Source organism: Mustela nivalis, assembly GCF_964662115.1.
Source record: "Mustela nivalis genome assembly, chromosome: 16".
Classification (NCBI taxonomy): Eukaryota; Metazoa; Chordata; class Mammalia; order Carnivora; family Mustelidae; genus Mustela; species Mustela nivalis.
Window position 1 is genome coordinate 13172108 of NC_139035.1, and position 19266 is coordinate 13191373.

The window sequence follows — 19266 nt, forward strand, 5'->3', positions numbered from 1 at the left end:
CAACTATAAAACAGGGAAATTAGCAGTTATCTATTTCATAGGATTATTGGAAGGTAACATATGTAAAGAAGATAAATGGTGCCTGATCCATAAATGCTCACTAAAAGTTAGGCACTATTATTATCCAAAACTGTTTGATGTACTGCTAACTCTCAGAATTCAAAAATATGATCAATCTTCAAAAAAACCAGATAAGAGACTGGCATATACTGGTGCCTACTAAATGTTAATTATTCTCAGTGTTACTGTCTCTTTAATAAATTCATTAAAAATCTACTTAAAAGACTACTGAGAATTCCTGTTACAATACACTAAATATATATCCATTTTTAAAGCAAATACCTAGCTACATTTTTTTCATTTTATAACTTTTCGGCATATAGCTTTTACCTTCATGGCTTCACTGATTTCCTTAGCTATTGTTTCTCCTCTGCATTTCAAATTTTCCACACGAGAGGCTGCAAAGAAACCGCCAAATAGTATTTTAGGTTTTTTATCTAATATAAACTCATAAGAGACATAGATGTTATTTGGACAAAAATCTGTTAGGATTATCCACCTTAGCTCAATCTTTCTTAGAATACTTTGTAATCTATTAAAGTAAGTGTCCTATTAAATTTATTTAGATAAAAAGGTCATGGAAACGTTAGAACAGTAGAGTAAAACTAACAATTACGACAGGCAACAAGAGTTCTATTAGGAGCAGTCTTAGCACTGTGTGTAGCTGATAGCCCCGTATTTGTTCTATACGTATCTACACTGTGTTCAACATCCTCAAGTCCTGTCACCACATTTTAAATAGATATAGGCTAATATCTGATATCTGTATTCCTGAGTATTATATAAACAAAACATCTTTGAATTTGGAATATACAATATCACACTGCATCAAGGATACCTAAATGTTATTTCTGGGGGAAAAAAACCTGGATTAGACTGTCAGTAATATTAATTTTTCTTTCCTTCCTTCCTTGTTGCTTTACTGATTCCTAATACATTTTATTTCCTTCCAATCTTTGTTATAAATGTTCACGGCTACTTCACAACAGAACTGCATATTCAATGATATAATAAAATTATAATACATAATTTTATTCAAGGAATAAAAATGCTACTAAAACTCCAAGCAAAACTGGATAAGAAAAATCATTACTTGGGGTGCCTGGGTGGCTCAGTCGGTTAAGCGTCTCTCTTCACCTCAGGTCATAATCCCAGGGTTCTGGGACAGAGCCTCACATCGGGCTCCCTGCTCAGCGGGGAGTCTGCTTCTTCCTCTCCCTCTGCTGATCCCCCTACTTGTGCTCTCTCTCAAATAAAGAAATAAAATCTTGGGGCACCTGGGTGGCTCAGTGGGTTAAGGCCTCTGCCTTCGGCTCAGGTCATGATCTCAGGGTCCTGGGATCGAGCCCCACATCGGGCTCTCTGCTCAGCGGGGAGTCTGCTTCTCCCCCTCTCTCTCTGCCTGCCTCTCTGCCTGCTTATGATCTCTGTCTGTTAAATAAATAAATAAAATCTTAAAAAAAAAAAAAGAAATAAAATCTTTAAAAAATCATTCCCTTAGGAAATCATCTACAAATTAGTTTTAAGAAGAGTAGTTATCAGTAGAAATTACTTCAAATCTAAGCAGATACATAACCATGTTAGGAGAGCTACAGCCTTACTGGCTTCAAGGAAGTGGCAAATAACGAAGCAAAATATTTCTTTCATAGCTGCTGTTTTCCTTTTCTGACTTTCTTTAGGTCAAAAAGTGAGAACACATGTAGAATAAAGGGGAAATAAATAGCAAAAGTAACTGGGAGAAAGAGGGTACTCAAAGAAAGAGAAAGGCAAAGGCAAAAGGATAGCCTCTGTAAAAGGGTTCTTAACCAGGGGCGCCTGGGTGGCTCAGTGGGTTAAGCCTTTGCCTTCAGCTCAGGTCATGATCTCAGGGTCCTGGGATCGAGCCCCGCATCGGGCTCTCTGCTCAGCAGGGAGCCTGCTTCCCTCTCTCTCTGCCTTCTTGTGATCTTTCTCTGTCAAATAAATAAACAAAATCTTAAAAAAAAAAAGGGGGGGGGTTCTTAACCATCTTTGTTACCAGAGACTTCTTTGGCAATTTGATGAAGCCTACAGATACCTTCTAAGAATAGTTCTAAATATATTAGTTTTTTAATTGAGGTATAATTTACATATAGTGAAATGCAGATGTCAAGTTTAACATTCAGTCACCTGTGATATATGCATACCATGCACAGGATACTTCCATCACCCTAGAAAGTTCTTTTGTGTCCCTTTCCCAATCAAACCTCTCTACAAGAAACAACCACTCATCTGATTTTTATCATTATAACACTGCTTTTGCTTACTCTAGAATTTCAGAATGTTTTTAAATTTCAAAATACAATTATTACAAAGTTATGATAGGTAATACATGTGCTTATTAATGATTTAAGTAACAAGATCAAATACCAGGTCTAATAATTACCATAATGTGAAAATAGTGAGCATAAACAATATTGTGAGGTAACTGCAACAACTGAAATTGAAAATATCTATGGCTTTTGGGGCACCTAGTGGCTCAGTGGGTTAAAGCCTCTCTGCCTTTGGCTCAGGTCCTGGTCCCAGGGTCCTGGGATCGATCCCGCATTGGGCTCTCTGCTCAGCGGGAAGCCTGCTTCCTCCTCTCTCTCCGCCTGCCTCTCTGCCTACTTGTGATCTCTATCTGTCAAATAAATAAATAAAATCTTTTTTAAAAAAATCTATGGCTTTTAATAGCAAAAAAAATGTTTACAGGTACTGCTAATACTACCACTGTGACCTACATTCCACACTGAAAGAAATGTTAAATCTCAGTCTGAGGTTAGAAAAAAATAATGTAATTTTTTTTCTATCCAAATTCATAATCCCCCTTTATTCTAAGGACCCTTACCTTAGAATAATACGCTAATTTCAATTCTTTTAAGATTTAGGGAGATTTCCCCAAAGTACTTAGGCAATTACTAAATTTCCTTCTGAGGTCGCCTGGGTGGTTTAGTTAAGCATCTGCCTTCGGGCTCTGTCCTGAGATCAAGCCCTACATAGGGCTCCCTGCTCAGGGAGAAGCCTGGTTCTACCTCTCCCACTACCCCTCCAACCCCTGCTTGTATTCCCTCTCGCTGTTTCTGTCAAATAAATAATCTTTTTAAAATAAGTAAATAAATAAATTTCCTTCTGAGTATGACAATACATGATCCATCCGCTGGTACTCTTGTGGCAATCTGGCTTCTGGCCAGGCCCGCCTTCCAGTTCTCTCCCACCTGTGTGGGAGTTGCCCATTCTTCCAACATTTATTATATATTTTCCGTGGACTAGACCCAGCACTAGGGACTCAGAGTAAGGAAAAACGGTCTCTGCCTCTCAAGGAACTTTCAGGTTAGAAGATAAACACAAACACACAGAAACAAACCAGCACTCACTGAAAATCGGCTCAAACTTTTCCTGTGCAGCCTCACATTTCCATGATCCCTGCCACGAATTCTACCCTCTGCCTGAACTGTGCATTCCCGGGCTACAGACTGTCACTTGTCCTGACAGTTCCAGTAGAATATCTGGAAGACAGCCCTGCACTGATTGGTTTAGAACAGCTTCTCAACCCTATCAGTCTCAACTTCCTCCTTTAGAACATGTTTTGTAAAGTTCCCCCTTACTATTCCAAAAAAATTCATAGATATTTCTGTAAATATGAATAGAAATACAAAGGATAAATGGACATTTATAATAAAATATTAATATGTTTAGTATGTTCATATCCACCACATCAGAAGACATAATGAAGTACTCAAATAACTGTAACTATTATACTAAGTTTGGATTTAAGAAAATTTATATTAGAAGTCCTTCTACATAGAAAACAAAAGATCAGATAAACACAAATAGAAAAATTAGTGTTTTATGAGAAATAACAGACTATACAATTTTAATATGGTTAGGAGGAAACAATGAACTATGAATAACATACTGAGACAAAGTATAGGCTGTTGAAATGGTAAAAATTAGAAGGTGCAATATTTCTATAAATGAAATGGCCTTATTAAAAATGCTATATCAAAATAATTCCCTAAATTATAATATGAGAAGCTGTTAAGATTAAATCCTACTCTGAAATTCCACCATAATTCTGACTACATTTGTTATAAACATTTACTAGAAAGACTTGATGAGGAACAAGGATAGACTGGGCCAAAATGAGAATATGAGAAACTATAGAGGAGATACATGGTAGATCTTTATGGACAAATTCTGGATTGTAGATAGATCTCTGGGGATAGCTTTTGAATAAGAATAAACACAGGGGCGCCTGGGTGGCTCAGTGGATTAAAGCCTCTGCCTTTGGCTCAGGTCATGATCCCAGGGTCCTGGGATCAAGCCCCGCATCAGGCTCCCTGCTTCCCTTCCTCTCTTTCTGCCTGCCTCTCTGCCTACTTGTGATCTCTGTCAAATAAATAAATCTTGGGGTGCCTGGGTGGCTCAGTGGGTTGGGCCTCTCTCCCTTTGGCTTGGATCATGATCTCGGGGTCCTGGGATCAAGCCCCGTGTTGAGCTCTCTGCTCAGCGGGGAGCCTGCTTACCCCTCTCTCTCTCTCTCTGCCTGCCTCTCTGCCTACTGTAATCTCAGTCAAATAAATAAATAAAATCTTTATTAAAAGATGCTATTGGAAATGGTCCTAAATAAGTCATTGTCCTTTGAAAAAAAGGAGTATTAAAGTTGTAACTGAACCTAAAACATTTGCATAGACTGATAAAATTTAGCTCTAGTTGCAAAGATTCCTTTGTTTAGTTTGTTTCTTTTTAAAAGTTTTATTTACTGGGGCGCCTGGGTGGCTCAGTGGGTTAAGCCACTGCCTTCAGCTCAGGTCATGATCTCAGGGTTCTGGGATCGAGTCCCGCATCAGGCTCTCTGCTGAGCATGGAGCCTGCTTCCCTTCCTCTTTCTCTGCCTGCCTCTCTGCCTGCTTGTGATCTCTCTGTCAAATAAATAAATAAAATATTAAAAAAAAAAAAATAAAAAAAATAAAAGTTTTATTTACTTTTCCTGCACACGTTGACTAACAGAGAAGAATATTTTAAGAAATATGATGACGTAAGTCAGAGTGGTTACCTCTGATACCCAGGGAGTACTAAACAGAAAGGAAGGTGAGGAAACTGCTTTGGGTACTGGAAATGTTACGTAGCACAGACTGTCCATAAAATCAGGAATATGTGTTAGTTACATTTTCAGATAATATATTCAATATCTCTTTCTTTAAACTCAAATATTTCTAAATTTAAAGCAATGGGTCCAATTATTAATACATAATAAATATACTATTTTTCTTGTTTCTAGACTTTTGGGATACCTTCAGTTGTACTTACTGTATACATGAAAACATAATGGGCACATTATGTGAAAATATGACACACTGTTTACAAATAAGTTTATCCTATGTTTCCCAACCATGCAGACACTCAGCATATCCAGATCAAGGTGACAGTTACGCATGTTTATGTGTATGAATGTGTATGAATTCATCAAGCTATGCACAGTCCATTATACCTCAATATATACACACATCCATACAACAATGAACAGAATCTTTTTTAATATCTACTCTAGAGGGATATGGTAATATATATTCTTCATTGTTACTGCATGATTTATAAAATAAGCTGTCACCCAAGGGATTCTTAATTTTTGTAAAAATACGTGCTATTTTGAAAAAAAATTGTCCATAAACCCACACTAATGGACAACAATATCTGTTATCTCTTGTATAAGCAATGACAATGTAAAAGTGCCAAGAGTCGTTTATGTGCAGAATGGAATTAGGTCCCAGGTGTGGATAATTATAAACATATTTTCACACATGAACTTCTGGTGGAATATTCTAAAGTTTTGCTGGACATAGAAGACATTTAGTGTTCCTGGCTCCTGACCACAAAATGTCAGCTGCACCCTCTCCATGACTGTGGTAACGAGAAACTTACCCCACTTTCTGAAAAGGGCCGCTAGGGGGCAGTACTGTCTCCAGTGAGAACCATGGTGTTATTCATCTATTAGCATTCCTTGGGAACAAGAACCTCATTCTCTTAACCTTGAACTCCCTGGTGTTGAACACAGTGCCTGACATGTAGAGCAGGTGCTCAAAATGTACGATGAAACAAGGCTATGACAAGAGTGCTGTGGAGGTACAAAGAAGGGTTAGGTCAATCCAACAGGGGAATTGAAAAAGAGTAGAGGCTTCACAGGTGTTATAAGAAAGTTTCCATAGAAGAGGATCTGATGCTGGATGGCTGGGGTGAGTGGGAATAGGAAGTAGATGGTAGAGGATGTGCTATACCAAAACAAGGGAATAAATCAAGAAAGAAGACAACACAGGAACCAGGAAATATGATTCAAAACAGAAGTGCAGGAAATTCCTAGGATGGTGAGGAAAGGAACGGATGGGACAGAAGCTTTGCAGCAGCCTAGACAGCAACCAGTCCAGATTAGACTAGGAAGACAAAAGCCTCCCAGAAGAATATCTCCAAGAAAAAGGAAAAGGTTTTAAAATTAATTTGATGGATAACCTTAAGTGTTTACCATACTGAGAGGAATTCTACAGTTCTATTAAAGAGTTTGGGAAAGAATTACTGATAGACACAACAGCAAACAAAACAAACAGAAAAACAAAGCAATTATCATTCCAAAGGAAGATGGGAAGCTGTTCAAGAAAAATATACTCACAGTAATGATTACTTGACTTACACTGAAGAACATGTAGTCATAACAACATAAATACTAAATATTACTGGTTTTTTGACAAAAATGAGATATTAAAAGCAAATCTGATGAGTGCAGTTTATTTTGAAAAGAAAACAGAAGTGCCGAGAAGAGAAACACACTGACATGACAGCCCACTCCTACAGTGGCAGGGATGGCACCCATTGCCAATCAATCTTGTGTAATAACCATTAGTAACCCTGTGAGGCAAGCAGGTTCCATCCGCCTCCTTTTACAGATAAGAAAACAGAAACTGTGAGAACTGAGAAATGATCTAGAATAGAAATAGAACCCACATTTCCTAGAATTCAAAGCATATGCTCTTTTATACTCTATATGTAACTTTCCAAAATACCCGGCTGTCCAGAATTATAAGAATTAAAGTGAACAAATGCTAAAAAGTTAGCTCCAATGTAATAAAAATCCCTTTGAAATAAAAATAAATTATGTCTGGTAAAAAACTGAAAATAGCACAATTATAGATTTAACTCTGTTTTAACTATTAACATTATAGTATATTTTTAAAGTTACATGAATTAAATTTCTTTCATTGAAAACTAAGGAAAAAAGCAAGCACACAAAGATTTTAATAAGCACTAGAAGACGGGGGAAACACACACACAATTAAAAATGATCACTAAATATATGAATGTTGCCTCTAAAATGCATCAAAAAAGGCATTTTCCAATATTAATATCTGCTTAGAAAACTTCAAAATATATAAACTTTTCACTCCCTCACTCAAGATTATTTTAAATGAATTTCTCACTTCTTGTAACTAGTAAAAGAGCGTGTAAGTACTCCTGACATACAAACTTCTGACTAAAGAATGTATCACATGCAGACGGCTGGTCTCTGCCATGTTGGGGACTGCAGATGACCTTCTTTCCACAGCTTTCATGGGGACATCTCTGTGACTCCACTATCCTGTCACTGCAAAGGTATTTAGGGATCCAAACTGTTCCCTTTAACTCCTATTTAAGCATCGGTACTGGAACAAATGTGCATCTGAAACGTGATTTTCCTAGTATTTTTCAACGTAAATGGGTAGTATTTCAGCTACATTATAGGAAAAATTGGTCTTTAAAGGGTAGCCTAGAAACTTACCCATTTATACTACTACTTGCAAATTTTTTCAGAGGGGAAATGCATTTCAAATTCTAAAGCTCAGACTGAATAAAAATTTTGAAACGTAACCATTTGTAAATATTCTGGCAGTGGCTGAAGCAAGTTGGCATTATTAAGAAAGAAGAGGAACTGTCCCCAAGTCTTCTGCTTGTAGGGTCAGCAAAAGAACTGGAAGTATCAAGTCTACTGTAGAGAAACTTAAAATAGCTCCTTGTCATCACTACATGTTTAGTGAAGGACAGGGGAAAAAGGGAGTCTCTTCAATTAACTTTAAGGAACTTTTCAAAAAAAGAAGACAATATAGAAGCAATTATTAGTTTTACTAATAGGATCACAAAAGGTTATAGCTGACAAATGAAAACTCATCTTACTGGTAGACAACTAATCAGAGGATTGCTGCAAGGATATTAAAAAAAAAAAAAAAGTTGCCTCTTAAAAATGTGGAAGTAAGCACCGATGAGGACATTGCCTCCCCTAGGCACTTGCTTTCTAAAACATAGGGAAATGAAAAAGTGGAAATGAAAGATTGGGTAATCAACCTAGTTTTGCTTTCAGGTCACTGCACTGACTAAACTGGGAAACATGAACTTCGAAAAGCCTGCACGAATGTAGACATTCAGCAAAAAAGCACTAACTGAGGGCTTCCTTTCTATTCCCAGTGTATTTTATGTGCATAAATGAGCAAGTGAGCCTGCATTACATAGGATGTCTGGCTTATACTGGTTGCTAAAGGGATGATTAAAGGCATGAATAAGAACCATGAAATGAAAAGTAGCACCCCTGCTGAAAATGAAACAAAAAACTAAGCAGTGATTTATGACTTTCCGGAAGGTAACCATTTGCTACAATTTAAACAGAGCTGTCGAACACACCTGCTAGGTCACAGATAATACATAATCTTGTATATCCACTCCCACTTGCACCTCACCAGCATCTTCCATACTGAAGAGTTGTATCTCTTTTAAGGTACCATATATTTTCAAACTCCTCGCCTGTGGTTGCTGGCCTGGGCCAAGGCTGTAACACTGTCCAATAATGTTCTTTCCTACTATTCCCTTTACTGTATCCTCAGTGGTCTTTTCCTCCATAAATACTCAAGAACTATAAACACTCTCAACTTAGGAACCTTGTTCTAGCTCTACCCTAACTGAAAGGCTCTTCTTCTTGTCATAAGAGAAATTCCTTCTTGCTACTTTCCCAGAAAGTACTTATCACTTAAACACATGACCCTACATGGACTGTTTACTTTTATATTTGTTTATACTTTTCTGCTCACAACTAGAGCATAAGCTCCACAGAGCTTGTTTGTGTTGCTCACCATTATATCCTCAATGAGGAGAACAGTTCTGCATACAGTGGACATCTGATAAGTATGCTGAGTGCATGGATGAGTAACAGCCCCTCAGAATGTCCTGAGATGGTGCTATATGCTCGGCACATATAATGCAAATACAAAGTAAAAAAGCTCATGAAGCTTTCAGTTTTGTGAGACCATAAACAAGGAAATACACAAATATATTGTAATACGCGCTACTGAGGAAATAAACAAGTATTATGATAGAGTACTGAGAAGGGGCTATTGTCATTAGGGTGGTTAGGGAAGATCTCTCTGAGGAGGTAGCATTTATTTATTTATTTATTTTTTAAAGATTTTATTTGTTTATTTGACAGACAGAGATCACAAGTAGACAAAGAGGCAGGCAGAGAGAGAGAGAGAGAGGGAAGCAGGCTCCCCGCTGAGCAGAGAGCCCGACGCAGGACTCGATCCCAGGACCTTGAGATCATGACCTGAGCCGAAGTCTGTGGCTTAACCCACTGAGCCACCCAGACGCCCCTGTTTATTTATTTTTTAAAGATTTTATTTATTTATTTGACTCGCAGGGGGTCGGGGATATGGGGGAAGCAGGCTCTGTGCCGAGAAGGTAGCCTGATGCGGGGCTTGATCCCAGGACCCTGAGATCATGACCTGAGCTGAAAGCAGAGGCTTAATCCACTGAGCCACCCAGGCACCCCTGAGAAGGTATCATTTAAATGAGAGAAAAACTGAGAAGATGTCAACTTTAGAAGCACCAGGAAAAAGCATGTTTGAAAGTGAGGCACTTTCAAAAAACTGAAAGGTGGACCACAGGGCTCCGGCAAAAAGGAAAGTGACTGAAATGAATTTGGAGAGGTAGGTGGGGGCCAGACCATATAAGGGAACATTAAGATGTTTGAAATGTGGGGTGCCTGGGTGGCTCAGTTGTTAAGCATCTGGTCTGCTCACATCATGCTCCAGGTGCAGATCATGATCTTGGGGTCCTGGGGCTCCTGGGAGCGTCAGGCTCCCTGCTCTGCAGGAAACCTGCCTCTCCCTCTCCCCCTGCTTGTGTTCTCTCCATAAGTGTCTCTCTCTGTCAAATAAATAAAATCCTTAAAAAAAAAAAAAGTGTTTGAAATGTATTATATATAGATAGATAGATAGATACAGATGTCTTTTTCAATTGGAAGATTTTAGGATTTAAGCAGAGGAATGAAAACGGATTTATGTTTAAGAGTAGTTGGTCTTGGAAATTCACAAACTCCCCACCTTTGTCCAAAACATCATCTGATAAATACAGAAAATTAAAAAGCTATCCCAAAGCATATACAAAGGAAACATTTCTATGAACCATAAAAAATTAAAAGAGAAAAAACTATAAGTCAGGCTGAAGTTACAGATCTACCAGTAGGGAGATGGTAAGTAGGTAGTAGGTAACCAGGAATTTGCTTCTATAACATAAAAGGGGCCCACCCAAAGTACCCCAGAGGAGCAGGGAATGGGAAGAGTCAGCTTCACTGTCTGAAACCAAAGGCTGAGATAGAGTTTTCCTACCCTGAAAAGCAGGCTGAAAAAGACCTGCCAATAACAATGGCCAGGAGCTGAGGCATATATTAGAAATAATGGGAGGCAGATAATGCCTCAAAGCCTGGTCCTGGACCAAGCCGTCTGCTGCCTTAGTGACTAGATCCGCTCTCTCCTATATTATAGGGGAACAGAGGGGCCCCATGCTGCCAACTCTAAACTGGCTCTTTGCTGAGACTTTTTAAGGGCCAGATGAAAGGCAACCACAAAACTACTAGACAGGAAGGAGGGAAAGCAGTGACAAGAAAATAGGTGCATAAATAATCTTAGTGAAGGAAAAGTCTACAAATCAAAATTCTAAAATACAAGAAGAGATCACAACCATGAAGGATAGCCAATATAACTAATGCCAAGGTGAGAATACTGCAGATGGCATAAAAATAGAGCAATCTAAGAACAATTTTAAAAGCTTAAGATCTTCTCATAGATGAAGGAAATCATAATAGCACAAAAGAAAAATAAATTATTATTATTTTTTAAAGATTTTGTTTATTTATTTGACAGACAGAGATCACAAGTAGGCAGAGAGGCAGGCAGAGAAAGAGAGAGAGGAGGAAGCAGGCTCCCTGCTGAGCAAAGAGCCCAATGCAGAGCCCGATGCAGAGCCCAACTTGGGGCTCGATCCCAGGACCCTGGGATCATGACCTGAGCTGAAGGCAGAGGCTCTAACCCACTGAGCCACCCGGACACCCCAAGAAAAATAAATTATTAAATAAAAACAAGAATAATACAAAAATAGAGAAATGATAAAGAAGCAAAGTTGAAAGATTAGGTTAAAGATTTTCTAGAAGATGGGAGTCCTCTGACTGAAAGCATACTTGGAGACATGAGTAGAAGACGGGAAGAAGGAGGATGCAAGCAAAACAAATAAAAAATCCCACTCCTCCCAAATGTACATAATCTATTTAAACAAAACTGTGTGTGTACAAATCACAAAGAAATTGCCAACAAAATGCAGAGTTGAACTACTGTTACATTGTTGAGTGAAAAAGTCACAGAATGTGTTACGTAATAGTTACATAAAAAATAAACAACTTAAAATCCCCTGTGCCTGTCTGCTCACTTACAAATACAGTGATAAAGATCGAAAATTGGACACATCGAACTGGTTTTCTATTTGAAGGCGTGCGGGATCAGCAGACTTGGGAGGATTTGCATTTACTACTATATATACACCACTGGTTATTTAAAATTTCATATTAAACTTGCATTTACTATGAGCACAAAAACTATAAAAATATAACAATTTAAAATACAAACACAGATCTATGGCAGTTGAATTGGAGGATTTCTACCATATCCTTAGGTTAAAAGGGTAAACTGTACATAATGTGAATACGTGAACCAATTTTCTGTAAAATAAATTACCCCGGTAAATGTCCAGTACGTATTCCTGTATGATTTTATAAGTGGAGAAAGATGGATAAATGGATTTGTACCAGTTTAAGATTGGATTTGTACCAGGATAAGATTGGATCTCTAAAGGTGAATAGGAGAGAGAGAGGAAGCCAAAAACAAAAAGTATAAAATAGAATACTACCTTTATTTTTTATTTATTTTAAGATTTTTTTTTTATTTATTTACTTGACAGAGAGTGATCACAAGTAGGCAGAGAGGCAGGCAGAGAGAGAGAGGAGGAAGCAGGCTTCCTGCTGAGCAGAGAGCCCAATGTGGGGCTTGATCCCAGGACCCTGAGATCATGACCTGAGCCGAAGGCAGAGGCTTAACCCACTGAGCCACCCAGGCGCCCCTACCTTTATTTTTTAAATGTATATGATCAATTTACATAAAATTGTATACTTATTTCATAGATACTTCTTGAATGTACAACATCAGATAATGAACTCAGAGAGTTAGCGTGGAATACACAAGTACAAAACAAAGTCCTTATTCATGGGCAGTTTAAAAATATGGTGGGGGGGTAAAGATGATAAAACAAACAGAAATTATATGTCTTAAGTGGTGAAAAAACAAAAGCAGATTAAGGGGACAGAGTATGACTAAAGGAGTCAGAAGGGAATGTGATAGAGGTTGTCAGGAAAAACCTCTCTGATGAGGTTAACTTCGAACAGAGATCTCAGTGAAGTGAGTCAGGCAGGTGGTTTCAGATAGGAACCAGGAACAGCAAGTGAGAAATCCACAGGGCAAGTGTGCGTTTGGCCTGTCTTTGGGGAAACAGCAAGAATGCTAGTGCATTTGCAGCACAATAAGGAAAGGTGAGAATGATAAGAGACCAAGGTCACAGATGAAATCCAAGAAGCAGCCAGGGATCAAGTCAGAAAGGATCTTGTAAACCAAGGGAAGGAGGATGGGGAGCCACTACAGGGCTTTAAGCAGGGGGTGAGATGATCTGATTATGTTTTGAAAGGAATTCTCTGGCGGCTGGGTGGAAAATTGGAATGGAAGGAACGAGACCAGTGAGGTGACCATCGTAGAAATCCTGCCAAGAGAACATGCGTAAGAGGCAGTGATGGATTCAGTGGGACGTGGCTGAATTTGGAGTATGTTTGTAAAGTAAGGGGAGTAAGATTTACAGGTGGACTGAAGGTGTAGAAATAAAGCAATAATCATAAGTATGTAAGTTCATGTACTGTATTTCTTATGCTTTTAACATTTTTAGAATGTGAATGTGTTTTTATACAATCAATAAAAATAAAATTATTTTCAATGTTAAAAAATAAGAAACAAGTACACATAAAACACCCTGCTAGAAAACTAAAAATAAACATCTAGACACACTGTGGTAAAATTGCAGAGCATTAAGAATTACAGAGAAAATCAGGAGAGATAAAGGGACTATGTATAAAAATGGCAGTTACACTCTCAGAAGACCTCTCATCAACAATGAATGTCAGGTATGCAGACTGGAAAGGGAGAAGTAAAACTACCTCTATTTGCAGATGATATGATACAATCTTTTATATAGAAAATTCTAAAGAGTCCACTAAAAAACTATTAGAATAAATGAGCTCAGCAAGATCAATACATAAAAATCAATTCCATTCCCATATAATAGCAATGACTACAGTGAAAGTAAAACTTCTCAAAATTCCCATTACATTAGCATCAAAAGAATAAAATACTTGGGAATAAATGTAACAAAAGAAGTGCTAAAAACTAGAAAACTTTGTTGAAAGAAATCAAAGATCTAAATAAATGGAAAGGTGTTTGTTGTGCATGGACTGGAAAACTTAACATTAAGTTAGCATTACTCCCAGAAAAATCTTCAATTTCAACACAATCCCTATCAAAATCCGAGCTGGCTTCTTTGCAGAATTGACAGACTGATTCTAAAATTCATATGGAAATTTAAGGGAGCCAGAAATGCCAAACATTCTTGAAAAAGCACCAAGTTGGAGGCCTTGTATGCTCTGATTTCAAAACTTACTGCAAAACTTTAATAATCAAAACAGTGTGGTACTGGCCCAAGGACAGATATACAGATCCATGAAATAGAACTGTAGGACCAGAAATAAATCTGCACATTACAGTTAACTCACTTCTAACAAGGTTGCCAGTACAATTCACCAAAGTAAAAAATAATCTTTTCAACAAATGGTGCTATAAACAATTTAGATATACATAAAAGAATGAAGTTGGAGTCCTACCTCATACCATACAAAAAATTAACTCAAAATGGATCAAAGACTAAATGTAAGAACTAAAACCAAATCTTCATGACCTTGTATTAGGTAATGGTTTCTGAGATAGGGTATCAAATATGTAAACAATCAAAGGAAAAAAGTAAATAAATTGGACTTATCAAAATTTAAAACTTTTGTACTTCAAAGAAAACCATCAAGAAAGTGAAAGACAACATAAAGACAAAGGAGAAAATATTTGTAAATCATGTATCTGATAATGGACTGATTTCCAGAATATATAAAGAATAATTACAACTCAACAATAAAAAGATAAAGAGGGGCGCCTGGGTGGCTCAGTGGGCTAAGCTTCTGCTTTCGGCTTAGGTCATGATCTCGGAGTCCTGGAATTGAGCCCGCTTTGGTCTCCCTGCTCAGCGGGGAGCCTGCTTCCCTCCCTCTCTCTCTGCCTGCTGCTCTGCATACTTGTGATCTCTCTCTGTCAAATAAAAACATAAAATCTTTAAAAAGGGGAGCCTGGGTGGCTCAGTGGGTTGAGCCTCTGCCTTCGGCTCGGGTCATGATCTCAGGGTCCTGGGATCGAGTCCCGCATCAGGCTCTCTGCTCATTGAAGAGCCTGCTTCCCCCCCTGCCCTGCCTGCCTTGCCTCTCTGACTACTTGTGATTTCTCTCTCTGTGTGTCAAATAAATAAATAAAATCTTAAAAAAAAAAAAATCTTAAAAAATAAAAAGATAAATAATCCAATTTAAAAATAGTCAAAGCAGGGGCACCTGTGTGGCTCAGTGGGTTAAAAGCCTCTGCCTTCAGCTCTGGTCATGATCCCAGAGTCCTGGGATCAAGCCCCGCATCGGGCTCTCTGCTCAGCGGGGAGCCTGCTTCCTCCACTCTCTCTCTGCCTGTCTCTCTGCTTGCTTGTGATCTCTATCTGTTAAATAAATAAATAAATAAATAAATAAATAATCTTTTAAAAAAAAAAATGGTCAAAGCATATGAATAGACATTTCTCCAAGATAAACTAATGACCGATAAACACAAGAAAAGATGCTCATTGTTAATCAGAAGAGAAGTGCCAATCAAAATCACAGTAAGATAACACTTCCCACCCATTAGAATGGCCATAAAAAGAAAGACAAATACAACAAGATTTGGTGAGGTTGTAGAGCAAATGGAACCCTCACACTCTCCTGGTAGTAATGTGAATGGTACAGCCGCCTTGGAAAACAGTTCAGCAGTTCCTCAAAAAGCTCAACTAGAGTTGGGGCACCTGAGTGGCTCAGTCGGTTAAGTAACCCATTCTTGATTTCTGATGAGGTCATGATCTCAGGGTTATGAGATGGAGCCCCCAAGTAGGGATCCATGCTCAGTGTAGAGTCTACTTGAGACTCTCTTCTCTCCCTCTCCCTCTGCCCCTACCACAGGTCACACGTTCTGTATCTAGATAATTAAATACAATCTTAAAAAAAATAAGGGAGAGGGTGTCTGGGTGGCTCAGTCAATTAAGCATCTACCTTTGGCTCAGGTTATGATATCAGAGTCCTGGAATGGAGCCCCACATCAGGCTCTCAGTTCAGTAGGGGGTCTGCTCTCTCTCTCTCAAATGAGTAAGTCTTTAAAAAAAAAAATCTAAACTAGAGTTACCATATAATCCAGCAATCCCATTCTTAGTTACATATACTCAAGAGAACTGAAAACATGTCCACACAAAACTTGTACGTAAATGTTCACAGCAGCATTATGCATAATAGTCAAACATGGAAACAACTCAGAAATATCTCTACACTGGGGATGCCTGGCTGGCTCACTCAGTAGAGCATGTGACTCTTGATCTTACGGTCATGAGTTCAAGCCCCACACTGGGCACAGGGCCTACTTTAAAAAAAAAAAGTATCTACACTGATGAATGGATAAATGGAAAGCATATACATAAAAGGGAGTATTCTTTGGTGATGAAAAGAAATGAAGCAGTGATACGTGCTACAACATGGATGGACCTCAAAAACACTATGCTAATTAAAAGAAGCCATTCATTCTTTTTTTTAAATTAATTTTGAAAAAATATTTTATTTATTTATTTGACACACAGAGAGAGAGAGTATAAGCAGGGGGAGCAGCAGGCAGACGGAGAGGGAGAAAGAGACTCCCCGCTGAGCAGGGAGCCCAATGCAGGACTTGATCCCAGGATCCTGAGATCACTATCTGAGCCAAAGGTAGCCACTTAACTGATTGAGCCACCTAGGCACCCAATTTTTTTAAAAACTAAATTCAATTAGTTAACATATAATGTATGATTTGTTTCAGAGGTACAGGTCATGATCCATCAGTCTCATGTGATACCCAGTGATCATTACAACACATACCTTCCCCAATGTCTACCAGCCAGTTACCCCATCCCCCATCTCCCTCCCCTCCAGCAACCCTCAGTTTGTTTCCTAAAACTATGAGTCTCTCATGGCTTGTCTCCCTCTCTGGTTTCATCTTGTTTCATTCTTACAGGACGACATACTGCATGATTCCATTTATATAAAATGTCCAGAACAGTCAAATCTATAGACAGTAAGCAGATTAGTGGTTGCCTAGGGCCAGGGGAGAGAGGGAAAGGACTGGGGCAGAATGGCTAAGGAATATGAGACTTCTTTTTGAAGTGATGGAAATGTTTTAAAATTTATTTTGGTGATGGCTGTATAACTGTGATTATACTGAAAGCCTGTCAGTAACAAATGTTGGCAAAATATGGGAAAGCAAGAACTTTCAAACACTGCTGGTGGGAATGTAAACTGATAAAACTACTTTGGATGGGCAGTGAAGTTCATATGTAATAGAACTTCACTGAATAGTAACAGTTCAAATGTAATAGCTGAATAGAAACAAACCTTATGACCTAGAAATTCTGCTTCCAGAAATGTACTCCAGAAAATCTGTGGCATATTTACACTACACAAGGAAACAGTTTATAAGAATGTTCATTGTAATACTATTTATAATAGCAAAAAAAGAAATAATCCAAGTGTCTTGCAACAGAGGAATGGATAAACAGTGGTTTATTCATATTCTGGAATACTATATATTAGCTCAATGCACAGAAAGCTTTGTGTATATACAGTGTCAAGGGGGGAAAAGTTGCAGAATATGATCGGTATGATACAATTTATATAAAAATCTAAACAATGAATGCCATACATTATTTCTGGTTACATGTCTATAGAGTAAAAGTAACATGGACAGTAAGAATCCACTCAGCTTGAAGATAGTGATTACTTCTGCAGTAAGAGAGAATAGAATAGAATAGTAAAAGAGTACAGAGAAGTTTTCAAGTGCATCCACAGGTTCCTAAAAAGGTCTGAAACAAATTTGGCAAAAATGTGAATAGCCCTTAAACATGGGTGGTAACAACAAAGATGTCCATTATGTTATACTCCATATTTTCTATATGCTTGAAATATTTCAAAGAACTTTTAAAAAATCCACTCTGCCCAATATACATATACAATGGAATGGGGAAAAAACAAGAGTGAACCAGGAAGGCCTTCTAGAAAGTATGTGCAGAAATCCTGACTAAAATGATGATGACCTAGATTAGAAGTGATAATAGCAGGATGGAGAGAAACAGATGAACGTGAGATTTTCAAAGGAATCATTTGTAGTTTATTGATGGACTGGATATGAAGAGTTCAGGGAAGGAAAGGCTGACTTCTAACCAAGGCAAAAATGCAGATGAAGGTACCATTTACTCAGGGAAAACTGGGAAAAGAACCAGTTAAGGGCATGAAAGAATTGTTTTATGTTCATCTCTTACACTCAAACATAAGCTCTTCATAGGAGAATCTGTCTACTTTAACTACGTATACCTCAAAGTACTTAATGTGACTGCCAAATTAATGTTACACACATTGGCTAAGTATTGCTTTTTGAAAACCAGAAAAACTTCTTTTAAAAATGTCAGCTTTCAAATAAATTTGATATCACTTAATATTCTAATAACAAGAAAAAATTTTCAAGAAGTTCCCACAAAAACTTTCCCATGCAGATTATTCAGACTTTTAGGTTCCATACAAATGTATGCTTTCTATTTTTCTAAGCCAGTTTAGTTAATTTTGTATGATTTTATCAGTTAGATGTATTACAAGTTAAGCAGTATTATAAGGGATGTTGTTGTAAATGAGATAGCATTTACCAAAAGGTTATTTTTTTTTAGTTTATTTATTTATTTGAAAGAGAGAGAGGGGACCTTAAAGATCATTAAAGTAAATTTGTTTTCCCTCCTAAGACTCAAAAGTTTACAAGTTTCTTTAGAGGATAATTATACCTAAAAAGTAATACTTGAGGCAGGGGCGCCTGGCTGTCTCAGTTGTAGAGCATGTGACTCTTGATCTCTGGATCATGAATTCATGCCCCACACTGGGTATAGAGTTTACACACACAAAAAAAAAGAAAGAAAGAAAGAAAAGAAAAGTAATACTTGGGTAATTATGATACCACAAGTTTCAACTGTTATCTTCATATTGCTCAAAATCAAAACAAGTCTATGTCAACTACTGCATTTTGGCAACTTCCCCTTTTTAGTGGGCCTAGGTCAATTTTTATTTGTCAAACAGAATGAATGCTGTGATTTTAACAAATTTCTGAGTATCTATACACTTGTACATCCCCCTCTTGGTTTATCCCTATTGGCCGCGGGAGATTTAGGAGGGGCAGGGGACATGTTAGAAAGTAGTGCACAATTTGACAAAGATAAAGTACATAAAACCATAAGTATAAGTAGACCATACAAACAAATCAAGGTTTTGTTTTTTTTTTTCTTTTTTTTTTTTTTAAGATTTTATTTATTTATTTGACAGAGAGAAATCACAAGAGGCAGGCAGAGAGAGAGGCAGAGAGAGAGGAAGGGAAGCAGGCCCTC

The 19266-nt window shown here is 37.8% G+C and overlaps 1 protein-coding gene across 2 annotated transcripts in view; it reads right to left on the reverse strand.

The window, feature by feature from the left end:
* Nucleotides 1-19266, reverse strand: part of NSL1 (NSL1 component of MIS12 kinetochore complex) — a gene marked incomplete at its 5' end in the record, with an annotated part of 31659 nt that overhangs the window by 2355 nt on the left and 10038 nt on the right. For both annotated transcript variants that reach the window (XM_082702527.1, XM_082702528.1), the window contains one exon: nt 391-458. In XM_082702527.1, the coding sequence (XP_082558653.1) occupies nt 391-458 (68 nt within the window). The remainder of the gene's footprint in view (nt 1-390; nt 459-19266) is intronic.